Source organism: Apteryx mantelli, chromosome 1 (genome assembly GCF_036417845.1).
Source record: "Apteryx mantelli isolate bAptMan1 chromosome 1, bAptMan1.hap1, whole genome shotgun sequence".
NCBI classification, from domain to species: Eukaryota; Metazoa; Chordata; class Aves; order Apterygiformes; family Apterygidae; genus Apteryx; species Apteryx mantelli.
This window is the reverse complement of record NC_089978.1, coordinates 23,060,178-23,082,336: the sequence shown is the minus strand read 5'-3', so window position 1 is coordinate 23,082,336 and position 22,159 is coordinate 23,060,178. Positions and strand designations below refer to the sequence as shown.

General features: G+C 39.3%; 1 protein-coding gene across 1 annotated transcript in view; it reads left to right on the top strand.

The window, feature by feature from the left end:
* The window catches only part of SPATA13 (spermatogenesis associated 13), a 52,368-nt gene that overhangs the window by 5,033 nt on the left and 25,176 nt on the right, over positions 1 to 22,159 (top strand). The window contains exons 2-3 of the mRNA XM_067290482.1: positions 10,171 to 10,533; positions 13,839 to 13,983. Of these exons, the coding sequence (XP_067146583.1) occupies positions 10,171 to 10,533; positions 13,839 to 13,983 (508 nt within the window). The remainder of the gene's footprint in view (positions 1 to 10,170; positions 10,534 to 13,838; positions 13,984 to 22,159) is intronic.

Below are 22,159 nucleotides of genomic sequence, written 5' to 3'. Positions count from 1 at the left end.
CACCAGACTTTTTATAACTTAAAGACAGCGTCTTATCTGCATGACTATAAATGAATGATAAATTTAAATTATAGTGGTAATTTAGAGAGGTAACTCCACTATAATTACAGTTAAGTCACATTTTGCTTGCAGACTGTATTTTAAGTGTTGTGAGATCTATCTGCTGACTTATTTATGTTCATGACATTTGAAAGTCAGTAGCCCCAATTAACCCATGTAGTGCCATCCCTGAAGTTCAGCTGTGTCCAGAGCCATCTGTCTGTCCCAACACGCTGTCGCAAACTGCTGGGCTTCAGCTGCTGCTATGCTCGTTCCCATACAGGTCTCTGGACTTTGAACACTGAGTGCAAATGGGTTAATTTGGGGGAGAACTTATGGAGGAAAAGAGGAAGAAGAGCTGTATGGATGGGAATAGAGAGAGGATTCAGCTCTATCCTCACTACTCATCCTCCCTACTTCTTGCTTCAAAATATGTCCTCACAGTGAAGGAGCAAAAGGGGAAGGCTGGGTATGATCATGTTCAATGCACACAGTGAGCGTGTAACAGCCAGAAGCTAAGAATGGGCATACTTGGTACATGATGCAAGCTCATAAGGACTGCAGGACTGGGCATGAGCAGATTTGCTGATGTTTAGCAGTTTTTACCTCTCAGAACTGTTTTTTTTTTTCAGATGTATTCATCTCCAGGTTGAGTGATTGCCTTTCTTGAATGAAAATAGGTGACAGGCATATAAAAAATACAGGAGAACACTTCATTTTAGGGGTATGAAGCCCATAATACATGCAAGAAACCTTTGGAGTAGTTTTGCGTTTGCCCAACTTATTTCCCTAATGCAATTTAGAGTGTGGCTTAATCAGCTTAATCTGTATAGCTGAAAATGTGATAAACTGTGAAGGGTGGTCAGGAAAGGTAAAGAGGGGTGGGAGCTTCTAAAACTGCATTTGCTACTACTGGGAGGCTTGTAATATGGAATAGCATCACTCAGTGCCACTCTAGTTAGTCTTAGCAACCCCGGGGTCTGGGAAGAGAGCAGAGGAGCACAGTGATCAGCTCTCACCACCATCCCTGAGGGCCAACGAACGTTTAATTCAGACTGAGTGACACTGGATTCACACTCAGCCCTGAGCTACTCTGTACAAACCAGGGTGCACTTACGCACTCTTTCCACCCCTCACAGTTGCTCAGAGAAATACTTCTAAGAGAACTTGCCCAGAGCAAAACCAGAAACCACCATGCATTGCTGCAAACCCAAACGACAGAACTGATCACTGAAATGATGCAGAACAGAGCCCTCAAAGGACATTGTATCTTCCTTCCTGTCACAGCAAAAGACTCTTCCAACCAGCAGTGCCATCTCCCATTCAATACAGCCTGTAATCATTTGTTGCTCTGTCCTGCACTAGGGAAAAGAAAAGCCCCAAGGCAGTGGTGACGGCCATCTGAATTCCAGATCAGCTTAAATTTTAGACCAGTAAACGTGCAGTGCTGAATGAAACTGGCCGTTCCTGAGCACCAGGAGAGTAAAATAGGGATTACTGCTGTCCCTGCAAAGGGTCTGTGGATGCTAAAAGGGGATATTCAGAAAGACTCCATTGCAGTTAGCTTGGAGAATGCTACTCCCTTTCCGTATTACTTTCACGCTCCTCTGCCTTTCCAAAGCGCATTTGATATTTGATTCTGCTCTAGCTCCCCGCTGACATGTCAGTAATACCCAAGTGCTGCTCACCCTGTGATCACAAGCAGCAGTACCCCAGAGAGCGGAGCGGCGCTTCTGGCAAGGTAATTCAGTTTACATGTAGAGCAGGGTGTTGAACTGTCAGTACTGAAAATCCATCTCAACTTTAGGAGGTTGCAATGTCCAAATTGAACACTGGCAGCTTTACTGTTTTCCTTGAGCCACCTGCGCTTTTGCCTGCTGGCATCCGGAGGCTGCTGTGCTGCTCAGATTACAGAGGCTGGACTACTTCTGAGCGGGGTGTTGTGGCATGCTGGAAGAGTGGCCGAGCATTGGGAGTAGATAGAGCACAGCAGGCTCAAATCTTCCTAATCCAGGCTCAACCACAGCGGCCTCACCCTTATGCCATGGTATAGGAAGTGATAGTTTGCAGATTAAGCCCAAGGCAACTCCACCCTGGGCATGCAGACGGCTGCTGGGACCTGCTGGTGGCTGGGCTTGGGCTGGGATAAGGAGGCTGTACCCTATGCGGACGGCAAGAAGGGGAATCAGGGGACCTCGGCACTGGAGACATGCACAGACATTCAAAGGACTGTGGTGTTTTGTGTGTGCTTTTTTTACATAAAGTTCCATTTTCAGCCTGTAGTTATCATCTGGCTTTTGAGGTTGCCCAGCAGATGTTATAAAAATAGCAGGCAGCCTGGAAAAGAAATTTGTTTTACTAAATAAAAAGGAAATGCATTTTTTAGTGGTGTTACATGATTTGGGGTATTCTGAGTCTTGATTTAAAATTATTTAGGGATTTATTCAGGGATTATTCATGTCTATACATCTTCTAAAAAGAGGCAGTACTACTTCACTCAAAAGAGGCAATACTACTTCACTACATTCTACATGCTTGCTGTTCTAATTTAGATACCAAAGTAAAGAAGAAGCAGGGTTAGAGCATCATCCAGCAATCCTCAAGTATCAGCCATCTGAAAACTAGTGTGAACAATTTTCTGGTTTTAACATGACTGCGTTTTCATATGACTGATGAGACTATTTCTGCAGAGCAAATTTATTGCTTGCAAACTCCCATATGCCAGTCAGAAATATTTCTTAGCTACACTTGTTTTTGGAAGCAAGTTAAATGACAGAAGCGAGGATGAAGGAAATCCTTGAGGTTCAAGAACAGATTTGAGAGTCATGAGATCTGTGTGTCATTTCCAGTTCAGCTGTATGCTTCCTGTGTGACTTAAATTATTTAACTGCTTTGTGTCTGCTCCTTATCTGTGAAATGTGAATATTATGAAGGTGAACTCGTTAATCTTGGTAAAGCACGTTGCTTGGATGGAAAGCATTATGCTTGTTGATTACGATAAGCCTGCTTTCAAGGATCAGGTTAAATGAAGCAAACCTGCATTAAAATTGCCTTAGAAATCAAGGGCCACATTTTGTTTGTGCTTGTATCCATATAACACTGTTTTTAAATGACGTTTTATAGGTCTATTGTTAGTTAAATCACTGCAATTGTTTTTATGTCAACAAATTCCAAGAGTAGAGCTAGATGTGTTTTTTTCTAAACAAGGCAACTTCTAAAAATGTGTGTTTTACAACAGTAGCTTGTTTTGCTAATGGGGACTGATTTTACCATATTGCAAAGCATAGTTTTTCCTGCATCGAGGATAGGAGCTCATACTAATATAGTGTAGCAATATTCCTGTAAGAGTCCCCCTTTGAAGCAGTGCTTTGCAAATTTTTAAAATAAGGGCCCACCCTATTTTGAAAAAAATGCACAGATTATCTTGCTATAATGATTTTAATGCCCAACCAAATAAAATTAATGCTAAATTTTGAATGTAGTTTTATTATTTTCATTTATTCTGCTTTGCTTGTTTATATAGGTATAAATGCATATGGTATACATAAATACATATGGGATAGATAGTCAATAAACTTATTTAGTGTCTTCTCAAAGGCTAATAAAAAGAAAAGATGTTGATGGCAGAGGAGGCACAGGAATGGAAGGAAGGAGGATATAGTGCAATTTGCATTCAACTAGAAAGGACTAGATGACAATTTTCTTCCTGTAAGTGAACTGGACTGATTTAATAATTCTTGTTAGCTTGTGATAGAAAATGCAAACACTGACTGGATCAGTGCATTTTTCTACCATCATTTCTACGGTAACAGCTGTTATGATGATACCACTGTTGAAAATTGTTAGTCTTGTCGGATCAGCAGGGAAATACTGGGTTAAAGTGATAACACTTTAGGATGTTTTTATGAAATTTGGAAGGAAAGCGATAAATATTTGTTCTCTGGAAGGCTGTATTGTAGCCAGAGTCTGATAATCTCTGTGTCTGTCACAATAGTGTGCAAATGAAAATATTGATCATGTCCATGAAACATATAACAACCTTCTGACCTCCACCAGTGGTGATGATAAATGAGCTTCAACTCATGTTCCCCCACTGCTATTTAACAACATGAAAAAGTGCAAAGGTTACCTTTTATCATGTAACTGGGTGGAGGCATGTTGCCTGAACTTTTAGTCCATTAAGTGAAGGTGATAAAATTATTTATGACCACTAGGTCATGATTGCTTGCTCCTATACATTTTTGCTAGCTTATATGAATTGAAAAATCCCTCCTGATATTCCTACTGATTTCCTAGTGTTTGTCCTTTCCTGTTTTTTACAGAAACACCAGCTATTTAATAGTCACCAATTATAATACTGGCATATATTTGTCATTGCTAACATAGTAAGTTCATATGTTTTTACATAGACTCCTGAATGCACACAAAAATGTATATTCATGTTATGAAACATAGAAATATCTACATGAAATAATAGCACAAATACTGTTTTTTTTCCTATTAGTACTCCAATTTCTGCTTTTAAGCCTTGTCATTTTTGGAAGAACGTGATTGATTATCCATCATAAGTTTTCACTGAAAATATCTAGTAATCAAGGCTGAAACTTCTCAGCCTACTCTTTTTTTTTGAATTATGTGTTTATACAAATTGCATTAGGAAGTGAATATGTATTTTGTGTAAAGACATTATTAGATTGTTATCTCCTTTCTTTGAATTAGAAAAAGGCTGCTGTAGTTAATGAGGGGACACTTCAGCCAGGTGACTCAAAAGTAGATAAAGAACATACGAAGGAAAATACACAGCTACCAAAGCAAGAAGCAAATACAACTTCTTGTGGAGCTAAGGGGGGTGGGGGGAGAGCAGAAGACGGGCCCATTGCTCTAGTGAACAACAGCTTCAGAATATGCTTGAGCAGCAGCTGTGCAGCCCCTGCTTCGCGCGTGGCAGCTGCCGCACTGCTCGCTAGCAGTGCACTGCTGCAGAGGGAAGGGAGGAGGATGCTCTCTCCTAGGGGCACCTACCTGCGAATTCCTAGCAGATGGCCAGGTAGAGACTTTGAAATTCAAACAATAGCCTGTACCATGAGGGCCACAGATACATGGCTTTAAAAGAAAATCAGCTTTTTTGAAGTAGGACCATGAATAAGCCTGAGGAACTGCTAATAGCCATAGCATAGACAAAAAAAGGCCCTGGCACATTCACCTATGTGGCAAGGAAAAAGACTTTCTAAAGAGATTAATGTGTCCCCTCATACTGCAAGACTTGTCCATGTTTATAAGTAAGTTATGAAATGTTAATTGTGTTAGCACAGAACAAAAGAGAGAAAAAAAAATTAAAAATCCAAATAGATAACGGTAGTGGTAGAAATGCAGATTTTATTGGGTGTGGAGCCTCAGTAACGTACACCAGCATGAGCACGTTTATAGAACTGTGATTTTATTTTCAATAGGGATTTTATTGGCATAACTACATTAGCAAAAGGTCGCACAGGCGTTGTTAGTTGCCAGCATAGTGATGGCAGCAATATATCAGCCCTCACAAGCAGCAGGTTGACCAGCAGTAGTCTGTGTGCAGGGTCAGATTTATGGCTTGGGCTTTTTCTGCAGTAGAGTATGTCTGTCAGGTGTATGATGAAATATCATTCATGTTTGATATAACTGTGTCAGCAGAAGTCCCCCCAGGCAATTTCAGGTACTGGTAAATTTTTGCCATTTCACTGATAAAAGTTGCATCCATTTAAGGAGCACTTTATCAGTATTGTATAGGTCAGATCTTATGCTGATCTAGAGAAGTATCCTTCTCTCCTTGGGCAAAGCTCTTTTAGAAGACAATTTTTGGTGCCGAATTTGTAAGATACCTAGTGTAATCTAAGAAATAATTGCAGAACTTGGCTCTCATCTGGCTATAAAAGCTGAGCTAGGACTTCAGTGGTTAAACATCTGATGCTGATCTTGCTTACATTGGTATTAATGAGTAACAGGGAATGCCAACAGCAGTAATACTCCATTAAATGCAACAGAGTTGTACCAGTGCCAGATCAAGTTGAGTGGGATCATAATCAAGTCCTTGAAGCTGCTGTACCTTGGTTGTGAAATCAGCCTGTGTCCAGACAAGGGGAGATTGGGTCCAGCTGGATTGGAGTCCCAGTGGTGTTGCTGGCTACTAGTAAGCTACCCATGAAAGCTCCCATCGCAGCCATAAAGATGTAGGCAATGAGGCAGTTTCCTAAAATCAACTACCTTGAGCCTTTGGAGATTTCAACTCATCTCCAGCTGCCACTTCAGAAACCTGGGGGCTTCTTGGGGGGCCGTGCAGGTGTCTCGACAGCCCAGGGCATTGCAGGTAGCAGCTGAAGGGAGCCCGAATCAGCAGTGTCAATGGGGCCCAGAGAGCACACCCTAAACTGCACACCCAAAAGTGGCACCTGGAGCTGAATTCAGGTTACCTAAAAATAGTGGTCTAATGCTGTTGGAGGTGTAGGGTAGCCAAGACAGCACGCACAGCTGAAAAGTATGGCATGGGACTGGTGGGAAAGCCCCACCTTGCTGGAGTGGCAGAAGGCACCAAGCAGGATTCCCCTCAGCGCCTAAATTAACGCTACAACATTTTGACAACTGATTCCTGCCCTTGGTGCTGGCTGGCTGAATTGCTCTGTAGGCTCCACTGACCCTAAAGTCTGGGGGCTCAGTTCAGTTTCCTGAACATAGGCACCCAGTGCTATTCAAGGTGCCCTAGGCAGTTCCCCCTCATCTCCAGATGCTGCTTCAGGAGGGCTCGGGCCTCCTGTAGGTCCTGCATCATACTTGCATGACATATGACATGTGCAGATGTTTTAGATCCCCTAGATTATTTGAAATGGCACCAGGTGCCTATGTTGAAGCAACAGAATCTCACCCTGATTTTCTACTGACTACGAAGAGCTTTAGCGTCTAGCTAAAATATAGACACCTGTATTGTAGACATCAAAATTTAGGTGTCTGAATCTGGAGCTGAATCCTACCCTAAATGTTAACAGTGAGTTATTAAACAGGAACAATAGCAAATGAAAGTGTACCCTGGATCTAGGTAAATCTTCATTTAAAATGATTGTATTTGTAAAATACTGCTGTCATGAAAAGAAAGCTATGGAAATACAACAATTTAACCAGTACCTCATCTTTGGAATTTAGGTGTCCAGATAATCTTTATTCATCTGCATATAGTGCATATAAGTAGAGCTGTCTGTGTTTGCAGTCTCATAAGAATCTTAAATAGATGCAACTGAAAGGACAAGATGAATAATCTCAGTTTTCAGCATAGGTGATACTGTGCTGTTGCTGGACTAGCAAGTGTGAATTTCAGAAAATCCAGTGTGGACCCAGCTTTAATTAGACCTTTACTTCTCAGGAATGTTGAAATTCCTTGAAAATTTTGATCAACACTTTTAGTGTGTGGGTCAGTGCACATTTTGATTTTCATCTCACATGGAGTGCCATGTACATCTCTACCCGCATCTACAGATGTTACTGGTAATTATTATAGAACATAAACCTCATTTCACTTATAGTGGATTAATCAAGAGGAGGTCATTTGAGGTCAGTGAAGCTGTACCAATATAAAGTCAATGATAAGTGAAAATATCTTGAAAATTATTTGTTTGTCTGAATTTTTTCATTGATGTCAAGAATCACCCTTATGTTTAAATGTTTGCAATATTGGAACCTATGATTTCGATGCTGGATTTATTCCTAGTAGTGAGCAGTCACTTGAACAGGTCCTCCTGCGTGAGGAGGTAGGTGGTCACTTGTAGGAATGTGAGGTTATCAGTGTGGTTTCCTCCAATTTTTGCTTTGAGAGGATTATGTTCTCTGTTTTATTAGTATTCTTCAATGCAGACTATATCTAAGCTTAAAAATAGAAGTCCTTCAGATCTGTTTATTGCAAAGCAGAGATTAATCTCGCTGTCATTTGAATCAGCCACTGTAGGTGGAGTGCTGCAGATGGAGAACAGTCCTCTCTTTGCAAATGTTATTGCTCAAGATAAGCGTGTAAAAAGCAGATTAGGAGATGTCATGTGACATGTGCTTTCCTCAGTCTAAAAGTACAAGATCATGGGATGAACTTTGCCTGACTGGTTATACAGAGAGTGTGTTCACATTTGTAGTTCCTAAACAAAAGACTTTGCAAAGCAAAAATATAAAATGACTCTAGTGAACTCCATTCTCAGCCACTGTGTGTGTGGAGATCCTTTACCCGTGTCTGATTCTGAGGTAAGAACCTTATTTAACCTGTGATTTGCTGCTCTCACCACTGAGGGACTGTTTTTAGAGGCTGGCTTCGGTGGAGCTGTGTTAGTGCACCAGCTGGGTAGTTGCTCTACTGAATTGCTTTAACTGTTAAAACTAGCCATGAGCTAAAATCTGCAGAAGAGTTGAAGCGTTACTGGGTGACAGGTGGATGCAACAGAGTTCAGAATTTATGCAATTGTTCGATTTAGAGTAAATTTCATGTTGTAAGTAAAATAATTTAATGTAGAACAGTGCACGGCTGATAATTTTTCATATCTTAATTGCAGTAATTATGTTAAAATGCTGAATATTTAATAACTCTGCCTACTAAAGTAGTGCATGCAGTGAAATTTGTCCTAAGCTGTCAGTCAAGAAAACAGCAAAATCTGCCCACTATGAGGTGGCTTTCTAAAAAAGGCTAATCAGAGTTGAACTAGCCTGGTTAAAAATGGTATGAGGAGAAGAAGGTGACAGAAGATAAGGCATCTTTTACAGGCCTCATTGTAAAAGGCTGATTCTAGGCTATGGCATTGCTGAATATGCAGTGCTTGAAATGCCTTGATCTGGTCTAAAACAGATGAACAAAATGTATCCAAGTGACAATCAAAATGATGCCTCTATTTTTGGAATACATATTGGCTTTGAACATTATCATAAATGTATTTGGGCAGTCTAAACATATCTTAATAAAGAACTGTTTTTTTGTTTTTTTATTTTTAAAACTGCTCAGCAGTGCCTTGGAGTTTGTCACTCATTCCATCAGGCATTCATGCAAACTGCTACCCAGCCCAGAAGCACCCATCTTCCTCTTTCTATTTCTTTTCTGCCCTTAATAGAGGAGCCAGGAAAAAGTCAAGGAAACACTGAGATTTTGGAAATTTGAGGGAAAATTGATTGTAAACTTTTCTGTAGAATAATTTTTCTCAATATAAAAACTTCAGGAGTTTTGCTAGAAAAGTTTAAAATGAGTGCGAGATCCTTTAAAATGTTCTCTCTGACAAGTATTTCAGTTGTGGTTATTTTATTTTCAAACTTGCAGTATTAGCAAAGTTATGACATCTATAGGTATTAACCTCTGCAGGCCAGATTTGCTGTTTTATAGAAATGACATGCTCATTTTTCAAGAATTTTGTCTAAAAACATTAGTTTTTGTCTGTATTTGTTTTATAATATTTTGTCAGTGGTTCTACTCTGTATGGCTAGAACCTTTCTGATCTGACAGAAAACTAGTTTTCCCCTTCCAAAGTGGCTCAACTCGCTAAACCAACTCACCCATGGCCACGCAATCTCTAGATCTGGCCCAGGAGAGCGCAAGTGAGTGTGTGGTGGGAGGGAGTGGGACTGCCCCTTTTGGCACCAGCTTGGAGTTACACAGGATCATCAAACAACTAAACTGCAGCCTTAAATTTCTGCAGTGCTATTGATTTTCATCGCTGAGCAGAGCTAAAGCAGAGGAATACCTGCTGGTTGAATTTTTTTTAAGGATGTTACATGTAGCATACTCCTTATGCACATGAGCAAAGTCCATGAGTACCAGAAGAGTCTTTATAGGACATTATTCAGTGAATTCAGTGTTTATGATAGGGCTGGTTGCTACTGCAAAGGTAGTAGTTGACTGATAGTCTTGTTACTAGCAATGCTATTTGCCTAAGACATGTTGATGATCAGGTGTTAACCTTAGCACAAACTGCATGTCTTTCTTTTGCAGAGTTACTCTCTTCCTGAATTGTCAGTTGCATTTATTATATTTATTGTAGCACTTTCTTTTTAGCAATGTTAAATTGATCTACCATATCAAAAACTCACAAATGCTTAAGTGTCAGAAAAATCTGTGGCTTATTTGACTTGTTCACATTTAAAAAGGTTGTTTCTGATGACCACTGGAAGAGGTCCCCAACCCAGGATGAAGAAAAGAGAGACACACAAAAGGTCACCCCCAGGAGATGGGGCTCTGGAAAAAGATCCCGGCCCAGACCTCTCTCAGACTATGGCCAAATGTCAATCAGAAGTTTCTCTATACCAGAAGATGCGGTTGCTGTGGAGTCTCAGAAGACAGACTGCATAGATGGAGAAAATCAGCCAGGATTGGCTTCTGTTGGGTCTGTGGTCCAAAGCAATACAGTAGACTACCACAGAGGGCGAAAAAGAAGACCCATCTCTGTGATAGGTGGGGTGAATTTCTATGGAAGCGGTCCGGCAGAAGAAATAGAAGGTCTGCTGACACAAGTAAGATAAGAGATGTGCCCTCTGCAAACTACACAAGACGCTTTCACTTCCTTGTCTCTGTCTTCAGCTTAGAAAATAGAATGGATGATTCCTTTTCTTTCTTCCCTGTTGTCAAGCTGACGTCATATACTTACACTTCTGCTTTCCTTGTCACTAATTACTTTCTCTTGTTGCTGAAAAACCAAACAGCATGGAATAAAACTGATACTGACTTTGAGATAATCTTGTTCATATTGTAAATTAACCTTATTTCTTTCTTGGATTGCTCATTATTTCTAGCATTGGTTTATAAGCTCATCTGTGTATAATGCAGCTGTGCATTTAGTCACCTTACAGTGTTTAGGCCCTGAGGAACACATGACTACAAACAATACAATAAATATGAAATCTGATTATTTAAAATTCTCCAAAAATAGGCCTGGTCAAAACCTATGGTGTTAGCTGTGGTATTCAAAATCTTGGTATTAGCATATCAAGCACACTTAAAACTAACAAGGAAGTTGCTTGAGAAAATCAGTAATATGAAATTAAGAAAATAATGAAATAAAGAAAGAATCTAAGAAAACTGATAATATAAAAAAGAAATGGAGTCCTTCCGGGACCAATGTTGCTTGCTCAAATATGCCTGTTCATATACTGCTAAACTGACCTTATGGAACATAGGTAGCCTGTAAGAAAATAATTAGTGGTTCAATTTGTAATTGACAGGTACCTGTATACTTACTTGCCATCTCTGTTGCCTTGGCTAAGACACCAAAAAATAAAAACTTTAGATAAAGATAAAAATAGCTATATATATATATTTTTTTTTGCTGGAGGCAGTTTTGAGCTGGTACAGTGCGTAGAGCAACGTCCTTTTCTGTTGCTAGTGGTGGATCTGTCTTGTAGTCAGTTATAGAGCTTCAGTCTCAAGGGCTTTTTGTAAAGTTGCATCGATCAGAAGTTCTCCGCTTTACCAAAAAGCTGGAGGGCTCCTACCTAAAGCAACTGTTAAGTTGATAAAGCAACAAAAAAAGAAACAGTATTTACATCCTAAAAAATTGTGAAGCTGTCTGATTCCAGTGGTTATTCATGGAATTTGAATCCTCTTAATTTTCCTCATGCTGCTCAGCCTCCTGCTGGGAAGTTCAAGGCAGTATCATTCATGGTACAGTACTCCCCTGACTGAAATCAAATGCTGACACAATGATAGGATTTTTAGTCTCCTGTGGAAAGTAATTTTTAACATGAACATTTTTTTTTGTCATATTGCACATTTTTTCTTTATAATTCCTTGATGAAAAATGGATCCTGAAGCAAAACTCTAACTCAGGCCAGTGAAAGTTTTACCTAGGCAGAAGCAATAATTTCAGACCCTATGTAGCTGGGATATTGTTTAATTAATTTTATCAATACTTATGCCTATAGTGAAGAGAAAGGAAAACTATTATCATAAATTATAGGCCATCTTAATCAGAAATAATAGATAGATTTCAAGGGAAGCTCTTTCTGAGATTGCAAGATCAGTCAACCAACTTTGAAAGCTGTCGCATACATTTTGACCTGCATTAAGAGTACCAGCAATATATTGTCTTTAAAACAACCCAAACAATCCTTGCTGTACTGTCAAAGTTATTAAACGACATCCAAGCCCTTAATTTACTGCTGAAAACAAATTAGTCTCTTTTCAAAGCTTGCTCACATTGGTTTATTAACCAAGGAACACGCATCAAGTCAGCTAGTTGAGTTGACTCTTTACTCATTCTGATGCTGCCATGAGGCTGGGGTTTAAATTAACACATTGCTGAAACACTATGGTCAAGGACAAAACTATGGAGCATCCCCACCAAGGGCACAGTTTCATGCCCAACGATGGCCATCCAAGGCCTGCCACTGAGAAACAGCAAATCCTTCTCGAGCTATGGAAGGAATCTGGACTGAAGCCTTACAAGAAAATTTTAATTGCCCAGAAATAAATATATATGTTGTTTAAATTAACTGGCCACTTACTTGCCTAAAGTAATTGGCATTGCTCCTATTAGCTATTTGATGCAATATATTGAACTTATTTTTTGTGTTGTGATTCAGTGATAGGATCCTGATATATTGCTAAAACACTAAGGAAAGGAGGTTTAGAGAATGAGGTTATAGTTAAATCATATTAAAATACACATTGAGTTTTTTTGGCAGTCATGTTAGAAAGTAGATTTGTAGCTAAAATGTAAAAAGGACTAATGAAGTAGGAATACACACTACAAGTATTTTATATGGGACTTTCAAAGACTGATCTTCACCTTGGTGATTTTTTTCTTAATAGCTTTGAAAACCCAGGGGAATATTTAAAAAGTGTAATGTTAATTCCTTTTTTTTATTATGTTTTGTTAAGGTCTGACAGCTTAGGTATGAGAAAAAGTTTTCAAACAATACTAAATCTTTGGTTTCATAAGAGAGCCTCAACAGATAATTCATAAAAATACCCCTGATGTTTTGGGTTATTTCCCTGAAGGGTCTATGAATACTAACAACTAAAAGACTAAGGGAAGATCTAAATAAGATTTTCTCTGCAGTTCGTATGAAGAGGTTTTGCTGTTTAATGTGGAATATTTATGCAAGCTCATTAAATCAGGCTAATAAGAGAGTGGTTCAGAGACAATGTAAAATTAGACTCAGTTTGCAAATAGCAGTGGTAGGTTCTCTAATCATAATTAAACAAATGAAAGGTTTAACTAAAGAAAATGGCTTCCAGATAAAGTTATGAGTAAATTTAATAGCATCTCTTTTTAATGAGACTCCTGGGAACTTCCAAGCAGAGGATCATTTAAACAACTATTTTTGGCTTTCTTGTAAAACATACTTATTTTGCTTAAAAGCAAGATATTTATTTGAAGAGAGAAAGCATCCCAGGAAATGAACACAACATCCCACTATAGACTTTTTGGTCATTTTTTCACTTTGAGGTTTCTCTTCAGTTGCATATTTACAACATCAGTGTGCATTGTGCAAACCGTTCTGGAATCAGATCCCAGAGCATTTAGGCATAGAGTATTACAAGCTGAAAAGTATTAGAGTGTATCCAATCATAACAGAAGGCTCTGGCGTTTTTAATAAAACAGAGAACCATAATGTTATAAAATATTGACTGCAATGATGATGGATATGGTGCGCAGTGTTTAAACAATGCTACAGGTGCTTGAAATAAGGATGTTTACTGCCCGTATAATTAGCTTAAGTATCTGAAGGAACCTCACTTCACACTGGGGTTTTTCCCAGTTGGACTTGTTCATAGCGTTGGTTATTAATACTGGATTTTCATTTTTTCTCTGTAGCCAGCAGCACGGCCACCTGTGCCAGCACACCAGGTCCCCCCGTACAAAGCGGTTTCAGCCAGGTTCCGGCCGCTCACCTTTTCGCAGAGCACCCCCATCGGCCTCGATCGAGTTGGGCGACGGCGGCAGATGAGGACATCTAATGGTAAGATGTGCAAGTCTTTATAACTTTCTAGAACTCAACTTTGTAACCCAGCTTGGTGAGGAAATACATTATAGCTTGGCAAAAAGAAAGGGTGCAAGCATATGCAATGACAGTGTAGTACACAATTTAGTTGCCTTTTCTTTATAACTTTCTCGTTAGTAGCTTTTCTTGCCGTGTCCATATAAAACTCATTTATCACATCCACTGATTGATAAATTTCTATGATTTATTCTTCTGTACCGTTTGCACTCCTGTATTTTCCACATCTATATGCATATACTTGCCTACAGATAATAATAGAATATGAAGGAAATAAGGCCTAAAATGCTTTAGTTCATACCTGAACCATGGACATTTTACCACTACAAGGAAGTAAGCTCACACCGCACAAGTTATTTTAACTTTTTTTCATTCATTCAACTTAATTTCATAGATAGGAAAGTGTTAAATAATCAAAGAGTTTGCTCCAGAGAATTGTATGCAGTTGCAGGTGCTTACTTAGGGGTGAGTATAGCCCAACCAGGTTTTTGATACATGAAAGACAGATTCTTGGAAAGGATTGCCTTTTTGGAAGCAGTACCTTTTATCTGACCTTCTGATATGCCCTGTGTATTTTTTCTTTATTCTGTTTACTGTTAACAAGCCATGCTATGTTGAGTTAATAGAAAGGCATATCTAATATTGGTGGAACATTTCTTGGCAGATGATACTAGAAAAATCTGGGTTAATACCATTTGTCTTCTTCTGGACCACAGTGAGAATCATCTGAAGACTTATTAATGTTTCACTGACAAGGGCCAGAAATAAAAGCAAAATTTTCTCTTTAGATCCTTCACTGTTAATAGTGAACAAAACACTGATGGGAACCTTGATTCTGCTTCTCTGTGTACAGAATCAGTAAGGAAGTCTTCAGTTGCCATGACTGAAGTGGGAAACTTAAATAGCATTTTCAATGTTTCTTTACTAAAATTAAACATATATATGCTTACTAGTCAATATTTGATCAGGCTTATATGATTCTAAGCCAAGTTTTAGTGGTAATGATATCCAGATTCTGCTCAAATAATCCCTCAGTCACAAATTAATTAATTTATATGAGAACATTTTAAAACTGCTTTTTCCAATCCTCAGTAGAGTACGAAGATTAGCCAGTTTTCTTCAGAAGGTACTCTTCAAGGAACGCAGTTTGAGAATTTCTGATTATCTCAATAAGATACATTATCTGTACTATAATAGTATTTTATTTTTATATTATATTAAAATGTTGGGAACTACTTTAAAACTCATGTCTGGAGTGTGTCCTTTTTGTATGTACCTCAGTATATTTCAGATTTGGATTAGATATTAAGATAAATTAGACATGTAATTCTGCAGCTGTTGCTGAGAGTACTTGGTATCTCGGTCCCTGATTCCAAAAGCACTGCTCACTGAGTAACATGTTAATTCACCAGTCTGGAAAAAGGAGACTCTTTAAGTACACAGAGTAGGAATTTCTTTTTCATTTTGAGCTATCCTTTCCGTTTCATGTTTGGAAATAACATGAACTGACATTAGTTAACCTAGACAACTGCCTGAGACTAATTTATTTCCTGGTATTTAGCTTTAGAATGACTGTTTTCCTAAATGTAAGCATGACAGATAAAGAAAGCAAGGTTTCTGATCCTTTTCAAGGTAATAATGTCAAAGCAATATTGATTATACTAGATGTGACTTTTGTAACTCATTATAATAAACACAGAAGTTGAATAAGAAAAGCTTCTTAAATCAAAGCCCTGAGAGCAAGTGGGGAATAACATGGACTTCATAGTCTAATGGCAGTTGCAAAGATCTTTTGAATAGCTCCAGTGGAAAATAACATAGTTAAGTGACTAGTGCCACACATTCTGGTCTCTTTCCTTTTTCCCTTAAATTCATGAGGCATTTCCTTGTCTTTGAACATGTGTGAGTTTTTTGTTTGCTCATTTACAGTGAAATTTGATAACACAAAAGCTATTTATTATAGAAAGAAATTCTAAACTCTAGCATTGAAAACCAGAGGTATCTTATTTTAGTTGCTTGATAAAGCCTAGTACAGATGCTATCTGTCTACTTTTATAACAACGGGAGATAGAATTGGAGATCTAAATTGTTAGAAAAACAGCTATTACAAAACAGTAAATCATGATACTGTAGGAGATGAGTAACAGCCAGCCAAGGCCTGGGGGAAACTTCCCTTGAGACTAATACTGCAACTCTTGTGCTTGAAGGGTTACAAGTTTTCAATACCAGGTATCAGATGGAGAGCTTACCTGTCACAGTAGAGCAATCTTTTATAAGTACCTTAAAAAGTAACCCATTTTTTTCACGTACAATGGTGCAGGACTCAAATTTGGTGAAAATCATTGGTGAACTCCTTTAGATAGGCTCAGCTCTGAATGAGCGGGTTGGGATTCAGCTCAAATTTAAGCCACCTAAATTTAGTCTAAGTCTAGGTATCTACATATGAGCTAAACATTTGAACACCCATTACAGGCAGTGGAGGGCTAGGGCTAGACTCAGTCACCTGCCCCAGGTGTCTAAAGCTGTGGGGATGCTCGAGATACTGTCGTGGAGCTTGCCCATATGACAGAGGACCTATGGGAGATCCATTTTCCTTATTGAGTGGCAGCTGGAGGCCGGTGGACTATCTGAAATACTTAAAATTGTACTGAATATCCATGTTTAAATGACTGATCTGAGCCCCTGTCACGGTCCACGAAGCTCAGAGTAGGTATCTGCTTTAGGATGAGATGAATTGCTCTCTCAGCTGTTTTGTTGGTGGCAAATCTCTGTTGACCACAGTGAGTTTAGATGCGTAGTTCAAATGTGGATTCTAGCATTTGGATTCATAAAATTAAATGTCTTTAATTCAAGCAATATCCTCTCCTGGATGTGTGCCTGTACTGTTAAACTACCACCAAAATTTTCCCAGTTCATCCAGGTTGGGTGCCTGAATAGATTTCAGCTTGTGCTGAGCACAGCTCAGAAACTGAGGAGCAAACAAACTGACTGTTGGGGAAAGGAGGTTTTCAGGTTTTCTATCCCTATCACTGACCAAAACAACGACAACAAAAACAAACAGATAGATTATTGGCCATGGAAATGAATAAACAAAAGTTATTAATCACTCCTCTAAAGAAAACAGTTCCCTACTTGCTACCTTGTCCATGCTCCCCCTACCCAAAAGAGAGAGGATGAAAGTAGGACAAAATGCAGGAAATGCTATTTCCAGTTTACTGCATTGAGTACCATATTTACGATTACTAGCAGGTGGATGGCATGTGTGTCTGAGGCCAAAGTGGTGTCTGAAGAGCTCAGGAGGCAGAAAGACTCGGTGATAGGAACTTAAGGGCATCACAAAATCTACCAGCACAGACTAAGAAGTTCCAGTATTGCTGAGGATGAGAAAAGTGTCTGGCGGATGATGGCTGTGTGATCTCTTCAGGGACAGGAATCTCAGCTGACAGGGAAGTGTAGAAACTCTTGTGGCGAGTAATGCGATTGCCGGTCACTGAGACGGCCAGGTTTGTGGTGCAGACAGGACCAAGCAATCTGCTGGGAGCAGCTGGGAGCAGCTGGGGCATGAAGGAGATGAGCTCTGGAGGCAGAACTGAAACTGTCAGGTGAAGCCTAAATACCAGGAGCTCAATGGTAGCCACGTCTGAAATGCTCCCCATACCGTGTGCAGTGTCAAACACAGGCCTTCATGCACTGTTAAGAAAATTGTGTAATTAAGAAGGAGATTTAGATTATTTATGAACTGGGAAATGTTTCATATAAAAAGATCCTTTATTTAATAAAGGGCATTTTCTAAACCAAAACAAAAGCAGACTGCTGACATGCAAATCAAGAGATTATAGAGTAGTTTCTAAATGAAGAACTAGGGAAAGGCTGGCAAGGTGAAATAATACACAGTTTGGGACAGTGCATCCTTTATGGACAATATCAATAGTCACTGCATCATCAGATGAAGAATGGGGCAGAAGCTGACAAAGCTCACACAGCAAATAGTCTGTAGCAGCTGAACAAACCCTGTTTAAAGAGGATGTAGAAAAACAGGCAACCCTGCCAATCACAGTGGAAGTTTAAAAGGTAAGATGGAGAAATACACCTATTTTTAAAGAAGCTAGTTGACATAACAGATATATCAGAAATTTAGTGGAAGGATGATAACCAGCAGAGCATAACCAGCATATTACCATTGTGCAAACTGTGCAGGAACAATGAAAAAGGTTGTACCAGTGAAAGAGTATCTCTTATATATTAAAGAAAAATACAAGTCAGATCAGATAAACAAGTTGACTGTATCAGCAAGTGTCACAGGATCCATGGACTGGAATTCCATGCCTACACAGGGAAAGTATAGTATTAGGATTAAATTACAAACCACCTCAGATCACCAGGATGGTGTTAGTAAATGTGCCATACTTAGGAAACTGGAGAGGTTGCAAAGGCAGCAAGCACAATTATAAAAGGAGACTTAAATTGCTGTTGTTTGTATTAAGTGTTGTCATTGGGCACAATGCTATGTTTTTAGGTGCCATAAAAGACGACTTCTTGATGCAATTAGTCGAGAAACCTACAAGAAGAGAAGCGATTCTTGACTTTTTTCCTGTGCTGTGTGTAGGATCACACATTAAAGAGCTACTCCATAAGGGTGGAAGCTGTCTTATCAAACTGTAGATGTCTACAGCTGAGCTAGTTGATTGCTTCCATAGTTATGGCTTCGGTGCAGTTTATTGACTGAATATAGACAGATAACGAATTTCACCCTCTGTGTCCCTAATGCACTCAGAGCCAACAGCCTTGCAGGAGTGAGGAGAGTCAAAACATCCAATACAGTAGGTGTTCATTTAAAAGATGGAAAGTAGATAAAAATGAGAAAGCTTGTTGCAAGGAAATTTAAAGGAGTAGCCAAAGGTGCTGTATGCTGGCAGGCATATTAGACACTTGGAGCAAATTCATATCATCTATCAAAAAAGACTTTGGAAACACCAAAAAGGGTTCTGTCATTAAACAGCAGGGGAAAGGAAACTATTAGAAGGAAAAAAAAAGGCATCCCTCAGATTGTTGAATTGTATCCAGATAGAAAAAATCATAAGCTCTAGCAATGTAAAAATACAGGAAGGTAGAAAGAATTTGCTAAAGGTATAAACACTTAAGTCCTTTTTCAGAAACATTAGAAGTGAGTAGGCCACTAGACAGTTTGTAGGTCTTGTAAGTGACTGAAAAATAAAAGCATAGTCAAGTTAGATAGAGTTTAGAGGTCTGCTTCAAAATGAAATATCAGTTGAAGTTTTAGAATAACTAAATGAATAGAAATAAATTGCCAGAAACAAGACTTCTAAAGGTATTTAAGAATGAAATTGCTTAGCTACTGTCTCCAGCATGGAATTTATTGTTTAAAATTGCATCAGTACAAGAAAACATGAAGGCAGCAGTGTGATGACCATTTTTGAAGAGGTGTCAGGAGGGATCCAGTGAGCAGCAAACCAGTGAGCCTGACCTAACAGTACATAGAATGTATAAAGAATATATATAGGACTTATAAACTGTAACAGAGAATAACATCAACAGACTGATGGATCCTTATGATAAAGAGGAGTCAATGTGCCCTTTGTAGAGGAAAGTTGTGCCCCACAAATCTATTAGGTTTTCTGAAAAAGTCACTGAGGTTGTGAACAGGATGATTCAGTAGTGTACTTGGATCTTCAAAAGGCCTTTGACAAGATTTCTTACAAATGTCTTTTAATAGGGGCTTGGGATGAGAGGAGAGATCTCATGCACTAACAAATGTTTAAGCACTAAGAAACAAAAAGGAGGAAAGTAGTCAGTTTTCTGAAGGAGAGAGTGGAGGCCTGTGAGGGACTCTGCTGGTCTTCAGATGTTCAGTGTTTTCACAAATGATGTGGGAGAGAGAGGTATAGAATGAAATTATGATTTTTGCTTATGTGCTAAATTATTGAGGGTAGTAAAATCACAAGCTGAGAGTCGCTGAAGGATTTCTCAGTACCGAGACATAGTGCAGTGTGGTGGCAGGTGAAATTCTGTGTTGATAAATGCAAGGTAGTGCACGTGGAAAAAAACATGGCTAGTATGCTTACAGAGGAATGGACTTTGAACTGGATATTGCCATTCAGGAAAAAGATCTTGCAATTCTGGTAGGTAATTAAAATGTCAGTTTAGTGCTTAGTAAATAGAATGGCAGGAATTTCTAGGAAGGGAATAGAGAACAAAACAGCCTGTAATTTCATGGTGTGGTATGGGGGGGCATCTCCCCAGTCCTTTCTACCTTAAAAGGACTTTAGTAGCACAAGAGAAGGTACAGAGAAAGACAAAAAGAATAAGGAAAACTACTCAACACCTCTGTGTGAGAAATGTAAGAAATGACTAACCAGGCTAGGGCTCTTCATCTTAGAAAAAAAGGCAGTGGGGGAGAAACACCTATAAACTGATGGCATAGGAAAAAATGAGCAGGTAATACTTATTCGTTGTTTCTGATAATGTAAGAACTAAAGAGCACCAACTGAAATGGTCAGGTAGCAGGTTCAGAACAGAAGATAGTCTTCATATGCTGTAAAACTAAATTATGAAGCTAATTGCTACACATGATATTTCAGATGCCAAAATTTTACAGGAATTCAGAATGTGATTTGAAAAATTCAGTTCATTAAACATAAAGATATGACCTCTGCTCCAGGAAGAAGCTGAATCAGATCTGTGAGTAGCTGGAATTTAGGAAAGTATATCCGAAGAATACCATGACATGCCTCACCTATTTTTATGTTCTTCCCTAGCCACCTGCTACTGGCCACTGTCAGAGAGTACTGGGTTGGAGGAACCTGGTCTGCCCAAGGGTGGAGGGTCCTATGTTACTTTTTTCTGTAAAGTCCCATTAGAATATTGAGGAAAGGGATAAAATAGGTTTTATTGCACATTCTGTATGATAGCAGACTATACTTACTACAGTCTAAGTTGTTTAAAGCAAACAAAAAGTACTATTCAAACTTCCCCACGTTTGTTGTCAAACCACTGAGCAGCGGGCAGTCACTAGAGGGGTATCTAGAACCAGATTTTGTTGAAGTGGTAAAGTAGCTTTTAGCATTACTATTTTAGTATCTGCAGCCTTTTCAGAGTGCCCTACAAGTTGGATAAGCCAGCTCAGCACGCATTTGGACACTATAACTGTGGACTGCCACTACAAAGGGAAGTCTGCTCTTTCTCCTGTCCCTGGCTGATCCAGCAAGGAAACAAACTCACCACCAACTTGCCCAAAATAAGCACTTTTGCGATGGTTCAGCTTATGGCTGCACAATTGCTGGATGTGACTGTGCAGAGGAGGGAGAACAGCTCTCCCCTTCTGGCAGCAGCCCACAGTCATACTGCATTAGTCATCGTGCAAAAGCACACATTCCCTGCCATTCTGCAAAAATCATACAAAATGACTGTTTTTCAGAAAATTTTTTTTAATGTCTCTTCTATAAGAATGATATGGGTTTTGATCTAGCTTTCCTTTTGCAATACAGCTATTTTTCCCCTACAAGTAGGAATTTGCCATGGCAGCAGGCTTTTGCCCTGGCTGATTGAAAGGGTGAGCCCTCTGCTTGCAGGTCCCAGGATCATCAGCACTTCCATCCCCTACATGAAGGATTTTTTCCTTAGCTGGTTTCTGTTTGCTGGGGTTGCTTTTATTGATTTATGCTGTGAAGAATAGGTGGGTATCTGTGTATAAACTTCTCATAATATGCAGTAGCTTATGTTTACCATGCTATCCAACAAGTCTCCTTGCAGCAAGAAATAATAGGGAAGTTCGGGGATTCAGGAAAGAGCTCCTATCGGTCTCCTATCAAGTGCAGCAGAGACTGGATCTTAGTAGGAAGATGGCATTAATATTGCAGCATAATGTCTGGCATTTCATTCGCCTTCTGAGGCAGCGCTCCGGGAAACCATGTGATGTCAGTGGGTGTTGAGAGATTGCTGTGTGCAAAATGCCTCAAGGGTTTTGTGAACATGTCGCTGGAGGAGGCAGTCCCCAGTTAAAGGGCAGGCTCAGCTGAGCAACACAGTTTGCAGGTAAAGAATGATCCATAAAGGCTATAGAGCTCTCCAGATCATAAGCGTAGTGCCATGCTTGGAAACAGTGCAGACACAGGTTGCA